The sequence below is a fragment of the Chamaea fasciata genome, unplaced genomic scaffold, assembly GCF_029207755.1.
Source record: "Chamaea fasciata isolate MVZ Bird 193981 ecotype frontalis unplaced genomic scaffold, bChaFas1.0.hap1 SCAF_57, whole genome shotgun sequence".
Lineage (NCBI taxonomy): Eukaryota > Metazoa > Chordata > Aves > Passeriformes > Sylviidae > Chamaea > Chamaea fasciata.
Window position 1 is genome coordinate 151864 of NW_027094142.1, and position 20059 is coordinate 171922.

At 40.8% G+C, this 20059-nt stretch overlaps 1 protein-coding gene and 1 long non-coding RNA gene across 5 annotated transcripts in view; one reads left to right on the top strand and one right to left on the bottom strand.

Annotated features, from left to right (window-relative positions):
* SYCP1 (synaptonemal complex protein 1) overlaps nt 1-11189 on the bottom strand; it is a 20568-nt gene extending 9379 nt beyond the window's left edge. For 2 of the 4 annotated variants that reach the window (XM_066207827.1, XM_066207826.1), the window contains exons 1-16: nt 11060-11189; nt 10052-10127; nt 9826-9872; nt 8336-8500; nt 7878-7945; nt 7639-7712; nt 6264-6322; nt 5803-5872; nt 5102-5175; nt 4623-4731; nt 4066-4160; nt 3745-3929; nt 3229-3296; nt 2130-2191; nt 750-853; nt 150-267 (exon numbers count right to left, since the gene is read on the bottom strand). In XM_066207827.1, coding sequence (XP_066063924.1) covers nt 150-267; nt 750-853; nt 2130-2191; nt 3229-3296; nt 3745-3929; nt 4066-4160; nt 4623-4731; nt 5102-5175; nt 5803-5872; nt 6264-6322; nt 7639-7712; nt 7878-7945; nt 8336-8500; nt 9826-9872; nt 10052-10127; nt 11060-11137 — 1452 coding nt within the window. In that variant the 5' untranslated portion in view covers nt 11138-11189. The remainder of the gene's footprint in view (nt 1-149; nt 268-749; nt 854-2129; nt 2192-3228; nt 3297-3744; nt 3930-4065; nt 4161-4622; nt 4732-5101; nt 5176-5802; nt 5873-6263; nt 6323-7638; nt 7713-7877; nt 7946-8335; nt 8501-9825; nt 9873-10051; nt 10128-11059) is intronic. The other 2 variants (XM_066207828.1, XM_066207829.1) reach the window with 2 other exon arrangements.
* A 105-nt stretch (nt 11190-11294) lies between these two features.
* On the top strand, nt 11295-17610 carry LOC136304195 (uncharacterized). The gene is made up of 3 exons (XR_010724414.1): nt 11295-11424; nt 11607-14217; nt 15128-17610. It is a non-coding gene; the product is annotated as an uncharacterized lncRNA (long non-coding RNA).
* Nucleotides 17611-20059: the final 2449 nt, after the last annotated feature.

Below are 20059 nucleotides of genomic sequence, written 5' to 3' on the forward strand. Positions count from 1 at the left end.
TACACTTGCCTTCCAATTGAAACACAAAAAACAGTTCAGGTACTCTACAGAATCACGTCACGTTGCAGCTTATCATCTGATTTGTAAAACTGAGTAATTTGTAAAATTGAGTATTGCCCTTTAAAAAACGCTAGAAGTTTACAACTTGCCTCTTGTTTTTCTTGCAGTTTCTTGAGTTCTGCAGCCACACCATTTTTCTCTTGTGCTATTTGTTCTTTCTCTAGTGAAAGCTTATTGAGACACACTGTTAGTTGTTCATTCTTTAACCTAATTTAAAACAAATGGCCAACAGGAATAAGATGCATTTTAAAATCTCCTTTTAAATGAAATATACCCATTATCAAGTGTGACTCCATGCTGAAAAAAGTCTAAGCCTTTATCTACAAATATAAGCTCTGCAGCAAAGTCACAGCGATATAAAAATGTGACAGAAGAAGGAAAGAAAACCAGAGTCAACTTTTATACAAATACAATTAGTGAAGATGATGTAGTTCAAAGCAGGATTAACAATGAATTCAGAAAATTTCTCTTCTTATTAACTAAGTCAGAGATAAGGAACAACTACATGTTCCATAGAATACATGCAAATAGAGAAAATGTCATTTACAAATGTAAGTATATAATTAATGTCATACTGTGTGGTTCAAAACTTTCATTACAAAATACCCATAATTCATTTCACTGCATATTAAAGTAACTTCTATGTACCACCAAAAAAATTGAATACTATATTTTCAAAACGGTCATACGTCTCTTGTTCAAGATCTGTTTTCAGAGTCAAAAGCTGGTTTAAATAATCTCGTTCCTTTTCAGCTGTACTAGTCAGCTGTACTTTCAAATCATGCATTTCTTTCTGCAAAAGGAGAAGGAAGAGTTTTGAGTACACATGCGTAAATCACAACTCACGGAGGCTGTCAGACATGAACTAACAGCACAAGGCTTTCCGAAGAACCAAACAACATCCACGTCATGGATTATCCAGACTGTATCTTTACATATCTCTGGTGTGACATGGAAGTGGTGTGGGGCAGTGAACTCCGACACCAGTGCTTTACATGTCCCCTGCTCTGAGTTTAATTACCTAGTCTGCAAAACGACTAAAATTAGATTCCTTGGACATAATTTTAAATAGACATTTACTTCAGACTTCATAAGCTTTTACATTCATCTAAATAAAAAAGACTAAATAAACACCAGAGAATCGCAGTTCTATACGATAGAATAGAAAGGCAACCAACAGGGCTGTGTCTTCATCCTTACTACAGCTACTGTAGGAGTGCAAGGGGCAACAGTCAGGCTCCTCTACAGAGGGAGACAGAGGATCTGCTGTCACCGTTGCAAGCAGAGCATTTCAGGGTGGGACACTGCTCTGTGTGCTATTTCTTAGGTACTTGTATGCTAGTTATGATGTGTAACTTCACTATTTATAAAAACATGGTACTATTGCCCTACTTCAGACCTCTCTGATTTGGAGAGCATTTTCATTTCTCTCTCCAAATTCTTCTCCCTCTGGAAATTTCCTACAGTAGCCTCCAGATCCTTCAGTAAAAGTCCTCCAGTTTGCCCATTTTAGAAAATTAGTGAAACTCAGTTCAGAAAACTCAATGCACAGATTATAACAACAAGCAGACATGGTAAAATACACACCTGATTTCACACTATCTTAACTTTAGTTGATACAGTTTCCTGTTAGATTTGTAAATATGAAATCATAACGAAAATAAACCTCTCCTAAGAGTGTACTTCAAATAGCTTAGACTTCTGTGACCAAAAATAGGTCTGTGTCACAGTACAGTAGTGTTCACAGAGGCCAGAGCTAATTACCTTCCTATAAGTAAGAAAAAAATGGGAACACTTTATATCCAGAGGGAGTGGCATTTGAATGGGCATGAACCGAGAAGGAAATAACCGAAAACCTTGACAAGGAAAATCAAAACATGGGAGACAAGAAAAACAGCGGCAATAAAGAAGTTCTTCAAAGAAAACAATGAAACTGTGTGTGAGAAAGTTTAGTAGAAATGTTAAGGTAGGCTAGACAGTGTTTATTTATGGCTTTAAAGATACTTACAAAGCAAGAGGAATTTCATATGAAGGGCAAATGCCATGAGATTAAAAAATTGAACACTTACCAGAGTTTCTGACAGCTCTTCAAGTTGCACTTCTTTGTCACATTTTATTTTAGTCATCTCTTCTACAGCACATGTAATGTAAAATTAATGGAACAGAAATAATTTTTCCAATTTAGCAGGCAGTAGAAAACATTTACCCTTTTGCAATACCTAGTTCTCAAAATTTGTTTGATTAAGTTCAGAAGCTGTAAAGCTAATTTATGGCTTAATCTAAATGTGGACTTGAAAAAAATAACTAAGAAAGACATTAGCAAATCTATATCTGAAGAGAAATAAATTGTTTATCTTAAATAAAATTCAGAGCCTATTATGTTTTCCACAATTATGGCTTCAAATAAGCCATAGACTGTAAGACCAGAGTATTGTCCAAGGATCTGCATTGCTCCAGAAAAAAAAAATCTGAACTGCTTAAAGGTATCACAGGGATATGCTGAAAAAGGAAACCAGTTATTACTAGCTTCCAAATGTTTTCTATGTGCACATTCACAATACTGGTATTTTTTTGCAAGTACTCAACATCCAGGTTGTGTTTGGTGTGGAACTCTCACAGGTCTCGTCTTGCCTCATTCTAGACAAGCATTAGCAGTTCACTTTTGAACACTCCTCTACAGATGCCCTCAACGTAGACCAAGACACCCAATCACATTTCTCATCTGATAGATGGGATCTAGGGCCGTGTGCTGCACAGCAGGAAAACAGTCCTAAAGGCAGATCTCTTACTCTGGGGACTAAGGAGCACATCCCTAGAAATCACATGATATCAAAGCAGTGTTTAAAGACAAACTCTGCCACAAGCAACAGAAGTCACTCCTGGCACCTGCAGTGCTACTGGTCTTAGCTGGAAACCAAAATTACTTCCATGAGAATTCAGGCATGGATGGTGTTACTACTGGAGCTCTGCACAGCACTGCCCTTTGGCTGTTGCCAGTACCAATGACCACCAAAGAAAAGAGTCAGATAAGTAAATTTAGGCATTCCTGACAGGTGCAGGTACTGTAAAATCATTTCTCCAAGTACTAGAGACAGTCCATTTCCAGAAAACAGCAGAAAACATTTTTGTTACTGCCTAGCTCATTTTCTGCCTTTCTACGAGCCTTACCCAGTTCAGCAGACTTATTTTGGAGCTCCAAGGTAAGCAGCTTTGACTCGTCTTCATATTTCTTTAATCTAAGAAAATGGTAATTTTAAAAGCCTAAATGTATAGTACAAAGCACTGCATTTGAAACTTAAAAGTACAATAAAAGTTACCACAAGCCCTTTAAGAACATTTACCTTTCAACAAGCAGATGATATTTCTGCCTGCATGCAACACGTAACAAATTTAACTTTTACAACTTCAGGATGTAGTAGACATAAAGGTAAACAAATATATACTTACAGATATCTGTATTTCTTAAAGGCAGAATTATGAAAGTTGGAGGGGGCAAAAATTTACTTTTTATAGACCAGTTTCAACCATCACAAATAATAATAAAAAAACCTACATTAAATTTTCTGCATTTAGAACACTGTGTCCAAAAACCTCCAAATTTCAGCTTCGTTTCTAATTGCCCTTGATTTTGTCATAGACTGCAACCTGTAAGATGACTCTTCAAATTCAAACTCGTTAATTTACCTATTTTGCTCATTTTGCAGCAAGCTTTTCAAATTGGCAGTAGAAGTCTCAAACTCCTCTGTCAGGGTTGCAAGCAAAGCCTTCATTTTTTTACATTCTTCCTCCTGTGCTTCCTTTTCTCCAGTGACCTGAATTAATGCTTTCACTGTAGTCTGGATTTCGGTTTCTAAGTTCTTTTGAGTAACCTTCAAAACATGATATAATTTCTAAACATGTTTTGCAGCAAACAGCTACAGCTGTTTCGTATCTAAAGTATCCATAATCATTTATGCAAATACTCATCTAGTCTATTTATACTGTAAAACTATTAGCAAGGTGTACCTCTGCCTTTTGCAGTGAAATTTTAGCCTCTTCCAGCTCTGCCCTCAAATGTTCTTGACTGACCTGGGATTCCTTCAACATTTCTTCTTCATGTACTAAGAAAAAAAGATCTATGTTTGTTAAATTCTATAAATGGATGTAATTTTCCATTTTTAGCAGCTTTTTTTTGGTAGTAAACATCCTATTTTTAAAAATATAAAGACCAATGGTACTGACATCATATAGTATAAACACTTCCAATACATATGGATTAAAAATATTGAAAATCAAGTTCTGAAAAGTAAGTTTCCTCAGTGGCATCTGCCTGACTATGAATTTGCAAAACTGAAGCAACGTATTTTCCCCCTGCAATTTTCAAAAGCTCTCACTGCTTGATTCGCCTGAAAACTACCCTGCCAGTCCTGATCCCACATGAGCAGCTTCTGGTCCAGACAAAAATAAGACCTTCAAGGCCCCAAAATTCTGCTGCCAACCAGCAACAGAATAAAACTGTTACGACCCTGTTTCCTATGCTTCTATAAACAATTACATTTAAACATGGCAGACAGAACTCTTACATTTTGCTTCTATTAAGTCAGCAATCTTATTTTGTGATGTCTGCAGCTGAGCCTTGATGCCTTTTATTACACCGTCTTTTTCATCCCTCTCCATGGTAAGAGCTGAAATCTAGCAAAATTAAAGAAATATCATAATGAAGCCTGCAGAAGGGACAGATACTCATTTTCATTTGTACCCCAGGTATGATAAGCAGACATACTGCTGTCATTCAAGTTTGATAAGGCTGTTGATCTTAGCCAAATATTGATCAAGTCACATTACCCCAAATAAAACAGTTTTCCAATGCAAAATCAAACCGTGAATTCCAGTAGACTAGGGATACTGAGACATCACTAAACTTAGCAGAATCTGACTTAAATGCAGCTTCAGCTATTATTTTTGTCTTTTTTATTAATAGCCAGAAACACTTCTTGGGTCGTGCACTGCCCCTTTAGTGACAAATAAAGCTGTATATATTAGATGGTAAAACTGAGCAAACCTGCTTTTCCTTCTGACTGACTTCCAGTTTGCATTCTTTTTCAAACATGTCCACTTTTTCTGCTTCTTCTTTCACTTTTGAGATACAGTAATATTCATAGTTAACATTCTAGCTGAAATATACTCCAAGGTCAAAATTAACTTCCAGTTTAAGACTGCTTGTAATTGTACAGCTGTACAATTTGTTTCCAAGAGTAATTGTTGAGGTAACATTTGATTTTATAATCAAAATATCTTTTTATGCCAGTTTTTCACAGAATTAGTCCATCACTCCGTGTTTGTTACAAGAAATTCACAGAAAAGAGAATGTGAAAATGAAACAGGAACATAGTAGCCTATACATATAGAGAGAGAGCATTTAGCTGAAGTTTCTGTAGCTATGCACTAGCGCATTATTATTTGAATAAACTAACTGCATGAAATAAGTATTGATCTCTAGACTGTACCTCACAGACAGAACTTCGACTTTGAGTGACTGTTTGAAAAATAAAGTTCCAAATTTGGCCCAGTGGAACAAGAAGAGAGGGGGCCAGGCAGTGAATACAGGCAGCATGAATAAAAGAGGGTCCCAGTGTCTCAGTGTGACCTGCTCACCATTCGAGCACTTCACATCTGTCTGCCCTGACACCGCATGCATAATTAAAGTTATGGAGTACAAAATTGTTGAGCCAGCAGCATAAACACAACGAACAGAACTCTCACATTTGAAACTCATTTCCAATCTGTCCTTCTCTGCTTGCAGACGAAGTTCTTCAAATGCCGCTGTCAGTCTCTAAAAACAAAATTTAATATTTGAAGTTCAACAATGGAAACCCTGGAAGTTCTCCAGGGGCTGCTGTCAACCTCAGCCATTCCAAGAAATCACCAGACGGGCAAAACAGAGTCCAAGGAGACGACAGACATTCTGGCAGTCACCCAGCACTAAGCCATATCATACAGAACACACGGATCTACATCCCAAATGCTGCTCTGCTTTCTCCACTGAATGTGCTTTAGATGGTACAAAAATAACTCGTGAAAAGGGACTGAAAACCTGACTTCCTGCATCACACATGACATGATACACACACGTGATGGATACAAATAGTATCTCAACATAAACGGGGAACTCAGCTAGCATATCCACATAACTCACATTCCTTTTATCGAGCTATGTCACTTACTTCTATGTTGCTATGAAGTTCCTCATACGATTGTTTCATTTCTTCTTTTTCCTGTTCATCTATCAAAGCAAGAATGTACAAGACAATTTTTCTTTTGAAAAAGAATGCCAGCTGTCCAAGTCAAGAATTAGTAAAGGAATTATCAGCTCCTTTCTTATTAAATAAGTCATTATGAAGCATGGTGCCAAAAGTTACAGAATCTAGGGAAAATGTGTCTTTCATTGAAACATTAAGCAAGCTCAGCTTTGAAATTTCCTTCCCAATATATTTTTTTTCTGTGAAACGGGTAATTCTGTATCAAGTTATGCAACCATATTATTATAGTATTAATGTTGAATAACAATGTATCAAAACTGTTAGCATTTGATAAACTGTAATGTTGGGTTTTTGCACTGAATTTCTTCCTATCAGCAGATACCTATGACCACAACTGTCATTATAAAATTGCAACAACACTCCACGTCCATATTTTCCTTCCTTCCTTTCACTTTTGTCATTGATACTATTTTTTTCCCTAAGAAAACAATTAAGAAGAGAACAGTAAGAAACACAGCTTTCAAAAAAAGAATGGTACATCTACACACAAGTGTTTCTAGAATTAAGGCTAAACAGACATAGACACTCCTTAAGAATCCAGGATCAAGGTAGTAAAATTTTAATGACTATAAATACAATTCTAAATTGCATATAAAGTAAATTCCCAATCAAAGACATGTTTTAAAACCTCAAGGATTTAAACTTCATTAAGTTATCCAACTGTTTTGGCTTGTCCAGTTTCATGAGAAGAATTCTAGTTATTCATTATACCTTGGGGTATAAAAAAGACCTTTTTTCCTCACAAATGTGTGACTGCTGCAAACAGAAAAGGACAGCTCTGGAAATTTGTTAGAGTGCTGGGAATTTAGAGTAGATTCTACTGCCTAAAAACAGGCATGAAGTGCCACTTCATATGTCTTAATATACTCAGTATCTGGATGGGACTGAGAACCTTCAATGAGCTGACCATACCTGAGGAAACCTGCGTGGCTCTGAAGTGCCTCAGTGGCTCATCAGGGGTGGTGACACTGCCTCAAACCTGTATCAGCATTTAGGCACCCAAATAAGCTCCCAGGCTTGCAACCTTTCAGCAAACAATTATACTGGCTTCGAAAGTCCTCTGGATTTAGCACCACAAACCATTTGTTTGTTAGACCCGTGGCTTCACTTCTAATTTTGTGAGCCACTTAAAATTCACTTCTCGTTTTAAGAGCCACATCCAGTCCATCTCAACTGGAGAATGTATCTGGAACAGCACAGGAACTCTCTTCCACTCGTGAATTTAGAGCAAGCTAGAAGTACATTTACTCTCTTAAATCAAAAATAAAAAAGCATTTACATCTGCTGGTCTTCTCTGTGAAGCGAGTGTAGGTTTCCTTGAACAGATCACACAGATGCCTCGAAGCAGCGGCTCTAAAGGAGGGGAAAATAACATGTTTTCACAGGAGTGCACAGTACTTTATGTACCTAAGGAGTAACAATATAAATGATCTTCACAATTTAACAGCTACGTGCAACTGCCCACATGAAAAGTGATTATTTTCACCACAAAAATATATATTTGGTTGTATTACTTACTCTTTCAAGAGATCTTTATTTTCACATATCTCATCTTCCAGTTTCAAATTGAGTTTTTCATTTTCAATCTAATTTCATAGGGAACAAACACAAAAAGACACTGTTATTGAAAAGATATTAGAAATACACTTTGAGATCTCAAATCCCACGTGAAAAAGGAATTTTGGGCATCAGTAGACAGAAGTCTGTTTTAGCTGGTGTTACATGCTGAGTCATCTTTTGCATGAAAAACGTATTATTTAATGAATAATTTACCAGTAACTGAGACACTAATAGGTATATTCTTCATACATACACTCACACAGGACAGATGCATACACCTTCTCAAAATAATCATTTTCTCAAGGCACAAACCAAACTGCAACATTCTTTAATACTTAATTGTATCAATTATATTGTCATACTAAATCAGGAAGCACTTAACTTCACCTATTCAATGTATACTATACAATACTAGCCTGCAGGTCTTGAATGATTTTATTCTGTGCTTCAATAGTCTTCTTGTTTTCTTGGAGTTTTCTTTCTTTCTCGTTTAGTTCTGATTCCACAGTCAGTTTCCACTGCTTGATCTTCTCAGCCTCTTTGTAGAGTTTTGAGAACAATTCAGTCGTTGTTTCTGCATTCTATTAAAACAGGTCCCACAATTTAATCTCAAATACTGTCTAATTCATAGTGTTGTAGAAAACACATTTATCTCTTGGAAACATCACAAGAGTAGTATTTTTCCACAGACGGTGATATAAGTTATACATGATCAGGAGCCAAAGTTTAAAACTTTGTGCATCCACTATCTATGTATCAAATGGCATTACAGAGCACATAGGAGGAACAAATACAATGAAAAATCCCAAAATGCTTTCAGACATCACCAAATAGGTGGTCTTAAAGACATGGATAACTGCAGTCCACAAAAATCAATACGAGTTTTGCCAGAATTATCAGCCAAGCCAAAATTCCTTCTAGTAGGTTCCTCACACCATTTCTTTCCTCTCCTTCTGACAGACACTGCTGAGTTAAGTAACAGCAGCTTCAGAGACTTTGCCCAGGAGTACCAGTGATATTGCTCTTAACACACACACACACAGAGCAGGAAGAAAAACCCCCCCACCCTTGTGCTCTCAGAACACTTTGAAAGCGCTGTACAAGAAGCGCTGGGCCAGTGGTCAAGGCAGGTAAAAGCAACACAGGAGCCCACAGGGCAGGTCAGTTTATGTACGATGTCTCCTAACACCATCCTTGTTTTGGCTGCATCACGACGTTGCTCCAGTCCTGATGGTACTTTAGCAGCTGTTAGGATTAAAAGAAGTCCAGCCATCAGGGACATGAAAATCAGCAGGAGGAGGGCAAGAACTGTGTTTTATTTTGTGGTAGCAAACAGCGTTTTGTAGCTGCAGTGTACAGAGGCTACTGCAAAAAAAAAAAAAGGGCTTTATTGAGGTGTGCTAAAGCAGAAATATGCGGGTGAAGATGCTGTGAAAAGAATCCAGTGCTTGAGGAAACCACTAAATTCATTGTTTCGCAGATAAAATAAAGCCAGACAAGGTAATTGGGACAATCTACTTCAGTTTTCCAAAGAATACTCTGACTTTAACCCTTCTGCCCCTCAACAGAATATTCAGAACCAAAAGGATACGTAAGTGTTTAAACCTTATTCTAATTAAACTTGCAGACTTCACAGGAACTTCAAAAAAAAACCAAAAAATAACAAAAATAACAAACAACATTACAAGCACCTTATTTTTTAAAGATTTGTCTCCAGGCATGTTCATTAAATCACAAATATCTCGTCTAAGTGATTCAGCTTTAAACAGGAGACAGAAAACATTATTCCCTTTTGACTACTTCTTTTAGCCCTGAAATATCTACTGAATAATCCTTTAGGCACTGTTTGGGAAAAAATTTAAAAGACCCCAAAAAATTAGAAATGCAGAGTGGATACTTAGCTGACCTCTTCATCTACTTCAGAGCAAAGTTTTACTTGCTGTGAAACTGTATCTGAAACATAAAGAGATTTTTATCAATCTCTTTTATCAATTTTTATTTCTAAAAAAAGTAACAGTGAAACTGTATTTAACAGTGTTACAGATAGGAAACTGTGAGACTACTCATGAAAATTAAAACTCGACAGTATAAAAAAAATTAAAGAATGTGCAAGGCAAACATTTTAGTCTTACCCGAATCAGTGATTTCACCACGGTTCGACATATCGAATGGCAACTTAAAATCATCATCTGGGCATTTGTTAAAACCCTGCACAAATTTAAAAATTATTTTCTTAGGGTAGAATTGTAAAGAAGGATTATAAAATCCAGAAAAAACAAACCACCCTAAAGATGATGTGAAAATAGAATTTTTCATTAATAAAGCATCTTCCTACAATTTTCAAAGCCCAAGGTATTGGGAATGGCTTTGGAACTTGCTTGCTTCTTACTTCACAGTGGTTTGTCGAACTGTTGGTCTTTTGCAGTTTGCTTTATAGACTGTGGCCGAAGGGGAAGCTTTCAGTGCAGGGAACTCGGCAGCTCCTGCCTGTCTGTGCACTGGTGCACGGTAAAGGACGCAAGAAGCCAAATTACTTTTTTGAAGACCAGTAGCTGATATTTCTTTTTTGCTTTACTTCCAAGGGCAGTTTTAAACCATATCTTATTATGTTCCAGCATGAAAATACCCTTTTACCAGGGTATTCAAGTCACAGAAGTTTGTCCTGTAAACAAGGTAGCTCACCTGCTGTCAGAATATCCCGTTTCAATCTCAACATATTTCACAAGGAGCTTCGACATGAAAAAACAACTTGTTGAATTCCCATACCTCAGTGTGGGGGCACATTTTCACGGAACACTCGATCTGGTGAGGGCAAGATACCAACGCCAGTGCGAGCATCCGAGTGGGGCACTGCTCGCTCTCTGTGGTGAATTACCCGCATCAAAGGCGGACTTATCACCGCTGAGGTACAGTGAAAACACAAAGCAGACGCTCGAGAAGATTATTCCCTTCAGTTTTGACAGAAAATAACAGCAAAAGTCTTTGAAACTGAAGCCGGGGCACTCCCCGAGCACAGCACTCTCGCCGTGCTCCCGGGGAAGGGCCCCTGCGCTTTCCCCCCGCCCGCTCCTCAGCCACGGCCTCCAGCTCACCACAGCCTGAGGGGTGGCGTGGGCCACCCTCAGCGGTCCCGCACTCACCTGGGATCTGCCCGCAGACACCTGCCCAGCGCTCAGGCGCGGCGGCATGAACAATTTAAAGCGACTGTCCTTCTCCATGGCCCCGATTAAAGGGCGGACGGGCCGCCAGCGCCGGCACCTCTCGGCGGCCGCTGAGGGCGGGCGCCAAGGGCGGGAAACTGAGGCGGCCCCTCAGCGCAGCCAGGGCGGGGCCAGGGCGCCGCCTAGCGGAGCTCCCGGGGAGCAGGGCGCCAGCCGGCGGGAGCCGCGCCCGCCTCAGGCGCGGCCCGGCCGGACACAGCGGCGGCCGCGGGGCGATCGGGGCGGCGCGGCTTCCTCGTCGGCTCTGAACAACAAAGGGGTCTCGGGACTGTCCCAGGGGCCGGGTGAGTTGGGGATGTCGCCGTGGTCGCCGGCCGGGGGTGGTTCGCAGCGGGACCTTCGCCGCCGCAGGGAAAGCGGGAGAGGTCTGGGGGGGAAGGGGGGGTGGGAGTTCCGCCTGTACAGGGAATAAATGGGGGAGCCCCGTTTTCCTGTGACCACAGCGTGTTGTAAATCGCTCCCGCAGAAACGTCGTGGACGGAATGTTGTGTGTCGGGCACCGGAACGTTGAGAGCTCTGGAAGGAGCCAAAGCAAAGTCCAAGCCCGGAGAGTTCAAGGGAGGACAAACCTTTGGGGTTCGGAACGCGGAGAATCTGTGGGTGCAGGGCAATGCAGGGGCAGGTCCTGGAGGCATCTCCTAAAGCTGGCACAGCCCCAGCCGATGGGATCTGTGAGGGAGGGTGCTGGCGGGGGACAGTTTGGAATAGCTGTGCAGCTATTCCAAACTGCAGGGGAGTTCAGGATGCAGCCAGGGGTGCTCAGGACTGTCCTGCAGAATAGGATCCCTGTGCTTCAGGGCTCTGTGTGCCAGGGCAGGTATTGTAATAAGTTAGCTGCTGCGGGGAAAAGTAAACAACAAACGCCGCCGTGTTGTACTCTTATCCCTAGAGGTGAGATTCTTGGAATCACACACACACACACACACACACACACACAAACCCCTCTAAAGGCCGCATGTAGCAAAAGGGGGAAAACCACCGAAAACCAATACAGAAAAGGTTAAAAAGGCACAAAGCGCTCTCGCCCCGCAGCCCGCGGAGCTCCGCAGACAGAGGCCGCCGATGCAGGGACCCGGCCCGGCAGAGCCGCTGGGTCTGTTGAAAAGCCCCCGCAGCGAGACCAGGAGGGAATGGCAGTGCAGCCTTCCGCTCCAGAAAGGAGTTGTGAGCAGGAAATGTCCAGTTCCTGCCGTCCTCGGAGCTCACACGTTCCGCATTCAGCTGCGAACCGACCGGTGCCTGGGACTCGGGGGTTTTCTGGAGGATAAAACTAACTCACTGGCCACTGTTGGCCACCGCGGCTTCTCCTGGAGCGGGAGCCGGCCACCCCCGCACCGCCTTGGGAGACTGCCCCGCCGGAACCCTTTTCCAGAGGAGCACGCACACAGATTCCATCTCCTGGGTTTTTATTCGGTTCCGCCTGCGTTCGGTGTCATCACGTGGCTTAGACTGCAAGCGTCTTCAAAGCGTGTGTAACATTTTTTTTAATAGTCTTTTCAGCATGAAAAATGGAGTTAAAAGGTAACTTTTCCATCGTTCGTGGGTAGAGGGAACAGAAACAGACCTGCAGACACAGTAGATAGTGACCGAGAGGTCTCTGCAGCACGCGGGGGAGGCGGTTGCCAGCCAGCTGCAGTCCCTTCAGCAGATTGTACATTTTTTTTCTTACGAATTTCTAATAAAATAACATGTAGGTAACGATTTTGTGGCTGCTATATCCTCCGCTATGGTCGCTGCCCACAAAAACTGCCCCAACTCGTCCCACCTTTCGATAGAAAAGACATTTTGTACATCTACTCTCACGTTGTTTTCTACGCCGTAGTAATAAAGTTCGCAGTTTCCTTTTATCCTTGTGGAAAAGGAAGTTCACTTTCTTAGAAGAATTTATAAGTTTAGTAAAAAATTTAAAAATAGACAATTAGGAGACAGAAATAAAGCAAAAGATTATACGGCCAGGTGACTTGGCCAAGTGCACACCTGCTACTGAAAAGGTTCGCTTCTCTAAAAGTATCAGCCTGATGCATATTCATAAAATTGCATGCATGATTAAAACATTCCTTTTGAGTGTGAATTTTTTTGTTCAGTTTCAATTCCCCCCCCAACCATTTTATCTTGTAGATCCATCTGCAAGTGGCTCCATTCTGTCTGGTTGCATTGCGTCAATAAATTCCTCTCTTGGAGTTTTTGGCGTCTTCATCTGGATAAGATACTGATAATAGAGGTCCCCTGAAGCTTTGGTCAGTAGTCTTCATCTGCATAAGTCAAGTCAGGAATTCCAGGGATTCTCTCCATCCTTCTGGGTTAGCCGGTCTAGATGCCGTGAAAACAATCCCTTACTTTAATATCATGTTATAGCCTAAGAACTCTATGTATTTATCACACTACTTATTTCTAAGTTTCGTTAATAGCAGAAGTAAAAAATACAGCAAAACCTGCCCATACTACACACGTAGCATTTAATATTTGCGAAAAGCCAACTTTATAATATGCATTTATAAAATCCTCTTTTATCCCCTTTGCACAATGTAAGTGCCCGCACACGTATCATCGCTTTTTCGTCGGCTGAAATTCGTGATCTAAGATTTCCCACATTTTACCCCTTTTTAAAACTGAGTCTGGACGTTACCCCGTGGCCCTGCGTGCATACTTCTGTAAAGAATAAGAGCTTGACTCAGCCAATATATCCAGCAACAATCAATCAATTAATTAATTCAAATAATAAAATGTGAGCAAAGCAGCGCGCTGGATACAGTGGGGGTTTCCCCTCCAGCTGCACATCGAATGCTGATTTCTGCTGGTATTTATTGAGCATCTTCATAAAGCACTTCTCAGCAGGGTTTTGGGGTTTTTTTTGTGGTTTCCTCCTAGTTTCTATTTGTGAAGTCCGATTTCTATACCCCATTGTGATCAGTTCCTATTGGTGACATCGAATTTCTATACCCCAAGGTTGTAAATTAGTGATGGTGATATCCAGTTTCTCTTTCCAGAATCATACGTCAGTGATGGTGAGGCCCAGCTTCTCTTTCCAGGGCCATAAATCAGTGATGGTGATGTTTGGCTTCCCTGCATCTGTGATGGTGAGGTCCAGTTTTCCTTTCCAGGATCATAAATCAGTGAGTGTGATGTCTAGCTTCTCATACCAGGATCACGCATCTGTGATGATGGGGTCCAGTTTTCCTTTCCAGGATCCTCAGTTTTTTAGCTTAGGATAAGCTCACTTCCTTCTTTTATTTAGGTGATTACCACTCCTTTTATATATTCTAAAGCTATAGTTCAAAACTTCTCATTACAAAGGAGCTCAAAGCTTATAATAATTTTTTTTCAAAGCAAATAGTACGTCTGCATTCTTCTATCCTACATGCTAAAGGCCTAAAAAAACCCTTAAAACCTATATTTTCAAAACTTTAAAATTCATATTATTCACTTTTAAGCACGCAAAATATTTGTCCAAAAGGCCTCTTCCCATGCTTTTCCCGTTTGTTTATTAAAACTCATTTTTATAACTGTCCCACGGCCTCATTCCACACATTTCACAACAACTACGCAGGCCACCTTTTTTACCTGACACGGAACACAACCGCATATTTCACACTTCCACGCGTGATACTCTCCGCGCCACTGTTTCCCCAGTGCCTTCAGTACATTTTTCGGCCCGTGCTCACTCCCCCCCACCCTGGGCAGCTCCTTCCCGGGAGCTGTGTTTGTTTCTGTGTTTGTTTCTGTGTTTGTTTCTGTGTTTGTTTCTGTGTTTGTTTCTGTGCGTTCCGCACTGTCCGTGGCCCCCCTGCGCTCCCCGGCTCGGGTCCTGCTCTGCCGGCCGGTTCTTGGTTTTGTGTATTTTGCGTGGCTGTCTGTAGCTGCAGCCTTTCACTGCTTTGTATATTCGCTCCTCGAATTTCGTTTGGCTGCGGGCTGTTCGTTACCGACTTTGTGTATTCCGTCTCTCGAGTCCTGTCTCACCTTGGTCCGTGTCCTTTCTCTCGGCAGGCTCGGCCATCTCCTCCCTCGATCACATCGGGTCTTCAGATATTGCAATAAGTTAGCCGAGACTTCATTTTTTTCATACAGGAAAAGCCAATTCTTTATTCACAGAACTTATTTTGTACCGTTTTCACACACCTCACGTGCAACACCTATTGGCTGGTAGTTTTCTTACTACTTCATTTTTTTGGTCAGAAGGCGATTAGTGTGTACATGCTAAGATTCAGGTTGTTTACATTTTTCCTTTATGGGTTCTCATGGAACAGATCTTATTGTTTACACAGATGCACTTATTTTTCAACCCCGGAATAGGTTTTTGTGGTTTTTGTGTTATCTTTCATACCAAGACTGTTTTCGCATGGGAACCTGCAAATTGCTTAACTACACTTCGAAGAGATGAGAGGCTGGCTATTAATTTAATAGAGCAGGACTCATTTTATGAGGCCTTTTTTTATAATTCTTCTACCTGTCACAATAGGCAGGGACTCTGCTGTGTGCCAGGAGCAGCTCTCAGCTGGCCCGGGGAGCTGCTCACAGTGCTGGGGGTCAACATCCGAGTGTTGATGCCTATATAACTTAGATCAAAGTTACAAGCTGCTTATATAGCTTGAGTTGCAAGATATCAACATAACCTGATAGATCTATAGAACCTGGTATCAATATAACCTAAATCATGACTTTTTATATGTATCTATATAACCCGAATCATAAGTTTTTATACCTATATAGCCTGATATAAAGAACATTTTACACAATGTAATGGCTAGTATATAGTTAACTAGTTGCTTAATGCTGAAGAGACAAAAAGAAAAAAGAAGAAAAAACTCACCAAGTGGATAGCTTTAGAGATAGATAAATTTAGTACTAATGAGAAATTGGCAAGTGCAAAGCCAATTAACCACAAACCAAAGAGTTTAGGCTGGTTAGGACCAACCGTGACTGCGCATGCTCTGAAGACAGAGTCAAAAAGTTCAGATGCAAAGAGGACTTTGGAAGCCTTCGTCAAAGACCTCCAATGACCCCCAAACTGGGGAGGCACAAGCGCAGTGCAAAAGAACTAATAACCATGAGCTCACACTCTGTCAACTAATTTCCCGCGTATGTGATGATGTTGTAGTGACACAGGAACATTGAGCAATACTTACTACATAAATATACCACCGCACTTGACAAGGGTGGGTGAGTTAGGTGGAGAAATCCCCCTCACCACCAGCTCTGCAATAATCAAATACCTGCTCTATGGACAGCAGTGTGTGGGGATTTATTTCCAGCCTGTCTTTCGGGCATCAGCAGCAGGGTGTGCCAGGACACCTGAAGGGGAAATTCTGGTTGTAACCACTCAGCAGTGGTAGTTTAGGACTGTTAAAAATGACCTTATAATACTGGCTTTTGCATTTATGTATTAGCTTTTGCATGCTATTATTGATCCTAAGCGTTCAGAGATGGTGCAATTTGTAACTTCTTTTGGCTGCTTGCTAATGTAACATAATCTGTCATTTTAAGTATGCACCGTATAGCCCACGCAAGTAGTAGTGTGATGAATATATTATATCTATGTATGCACCATGTAGCTTATAGAAATAGTGGTGTGGTGAATGTATTACAATGTAGGCTGATGTCGCCCTGATTTTTCAGCCTTCTAATTGTTGTTCATATTTCTACCGGAGTTTCTCACGCTTGTGACAAAAGCAAGATTGATCTTTTGTAAATAACATTCTTTCTAGGGGGACAGACAAATTGATGGACTTCTGAGTTGACCACTGGAGTCAGAGGGATGTTCCTCTCGTCCCCCAGTCCTTGACCATATCCCAAAAACTATATAAGTTGAGATCCCCCAAATAAACTTCCCTTTTCCTTTTCATCTCACAACCTGACGGGTGGGCGAGTGTGGTTTTTTCGTGTCCGTCTAGCGACAGGCTGTGAAAAACAAAAGTTCACTCTTAGACTACTTTCACAGTTTAATAAGGGAATAGAAAATGACAATGTCCAGCGCTGGGGTGTTCCCGGCTATCGGCCAACGGACACACAGCTGTTCATTAAGGCAGTGTTATCAATATACTGTTACTTTATTGAGGTACCTACATATTACTAAGTTTCGTGCATTATTCAAAACATTCACGGGAGCTTTTGATGTTGCAGGAACTTTGTTTTGTTTTGGTTTTTCACTCGGACTTATCTGCATGACATCCTGCAGCTTAGGTCAATGTATTTTATTCCTTCTTGTGGCTTCATCCTGCCTTTTCACACTTCCCTGGTAAGAGGAGTTAACGAGTTCTCTGATTCTCCTCTGGTGCTCTACTTTGTGTCACTCTTATCACTCGGAGAGCTCGGTCAGAAGATGTGGGAAACAACATCATTGCTTTGTAGAGTTTTCTTAGCTACAGAGAAGTATTTTAACATTTTACGTTTGGCTAAGGCCTAAGTACAATACATTCATCACACTGTTATTTCTGTAAGCTGTAAGATGTAGACATAGATATTATATATTCATCACACTACGATTTCTACAGGCATACTTAGAATGATAGATTATGTTATGTTGTGTTATGTTAGCAAGCAGCTGAAAGGGGTTATAAATTACGCTATTTTGGAATACTTACAGTCAATTACAACGTTAATACATAAATGTGAACGCAAATATTATAGGGTCATTTTTAACAACTCCTCCCCTTTGTCTTTTTTACTGTATTTGGCTTGAGCTACAGCTTTTGAACTTGTGTGCTTTTGGCATACTGATACCTTTCACAGATCTTAAATGCCTCCTCTAGGTTTTAATCATCTTTCATTTTTCTCAACACTGTAATTTTCTGCCTTTTTTCTATAGTTTTTGAGTCTGGATGGGTGGGCGCTGTCATTATTTGCATATTTTGAACCATGTAAGTAGTTAATCGGATTAGGCATGAGATTAAACATGGAAGAAAAATGAAGCTTGTTATCCCACACAGCACTACAAATCTTGCCTTTTTCCAGCAGGGTATCCCAAGAAAGTCTTGTAGCTATCCTTTATTCATTATAGATTCCCATCTTTGGACTGGCACATGCGCTGCTTTCCAGATATTTCTGGCTCTATCCAAAACTGCATCCCCATTATCATCAATCTGTAGACAACAATCGGATGTGTTATACTTTCCGCAAACCTTTCCTTCTTCTGCTAATAAACAGTCTAGTGCTAACCAATTTTGATACACTGCTGCTCTGGATTGTCTTTGCTGGCCGGCTGTTAATTCCACGGTCTCAGCTGTTTCGTTAGTTATGATTTTGTTGGGGGTTAGGTTTGTTCCTTCTTTCTCTAAAGAATTTTTTCCCCACAAGTTACCAAGGAGACCAAGTGTTGGATACTTGAGAGTACTTAACCGAAACAAAGAGGTGGACAAAGGTGGAAGGGGGAGATAACGCAGGTAAAAGACAAAGCTTGAGGCAGCTGCGGGCTTTTTTTTTTTCCGGCGTTCGGGGAGGGAGAGAACGGCTGTTGCTGGCTGGAAGAGTTTCACTGTGGCCAAAGAGATCCAGTCCTGGGAAATCTACTATCACCGGTTCAGCCTGAATCCGGAGTTTTCCCTGCCACCTGCGGGAGCTGGTCCAGGCCCTGCCTCGCCTTCAGCTTCTTCGGCGCTGCTCCTCTTGCTGCAGTGTGACCCTGCACCCCCTGCGCTGCCGGGACATCCTGCCCCTGCCTGCCGGGACACCCTGCCATCCCAGCGACCAGCCCGGGACTTTTCCACTGTTCCAGCTTGGTGCTCTGAGGATCCTGCAGGGACACCGAAACCAAACTGCCCTGGGTTTTGTGAAACAAAGCCCTCAAGGTTCTTGGTACTGTTGTCGTTTGTCATTAACGCTGTAGTTGTTTGGTGGAGGGGGGAGGTTTTTTTGTGTTTGTTTGCTTTGTATTACATACTAGTAAAGAACTGCTATTCCTATTTCCCAAATCTTTGCCAAAGAGCCTCTGATTGTAATTTTACCTGGCAGATACCTGTCTTCCCAAACCAAGACAGATTTCCACAACTGCTTGGAGTCTTATGATGGGATTTAACACATAGCTTGGGGTTCGATATCCCCAACTCCCATCTTGTGCCCAGGTGGCTGGACCATATATCTGTATTATTCGTTCAGGAGGCCACTCCTCATTGCTCTTTTGGTATCCCCTAATTTCTCTGATTAGTCCTCTCTTGTTTCTTTTTGAAGCATCAGACACCAGTATTCCTAAATTATGCCTGTTTTGGTTTGGTAACAGAAAAAAATCCTGGTTTTAGAATTCCTAGAGTACGACTTCCTTTCTAGAGAAGAGGAAGTTTTGGATAAGCCCTTTCCCCACATATCCAGAATAAGCCATTGGGTGCTTTCTAGTACTCATTTCTTTGGTTATTCATGTTTTCCCAAAATTTAGATATTGTAGGGATCCTATAATAGGGATTTTTCTCAGAATCGTTACACAGGAAAAGTTTAATCCTTTCTTTCATACCTAAAAGTTTTTCCTCTCCCGGGTACAATATTGTGTTGGTTTTTCAGGGATCTGCCATGTGAAAGCTCCATTCTTTTTTCTTTTTCTTTTCTTTTCTTTTCTTTTCTTTTCTTTTCTTTTCTTTTCTTTTCTTTTCTTTTCTTTTCTTTTCTTTTCTTTTCTTTTCTTTTCTTTTCTTTTTTTTTCTTTTCTTTTCTTTTTTCTTTTCTTTTCTTTTCTTTTTTCTTTTCTTTTTTCTTTTCTCTTCTCTTCTCTTCTCTTCTCTTCTCTTCTCTTCTCTTCTCTTCTCTTCTCTTCTCTTCTCTTCTCTTCTCTTCTCTTCTCTTCTCTTCTCTTCTCTTCTCTTCTCTTCTCTTCTCTTCTCTTCTCTTCTCTTCTCTTCTCTCTCTTTTTTTTTTTTTTTTTTTTTTTTTTAAGGAGGTTTGGCCTACCTTGTCCAGGAATTCTTTTCCCACATGCCAGAGGAACTCCTCTCCTGT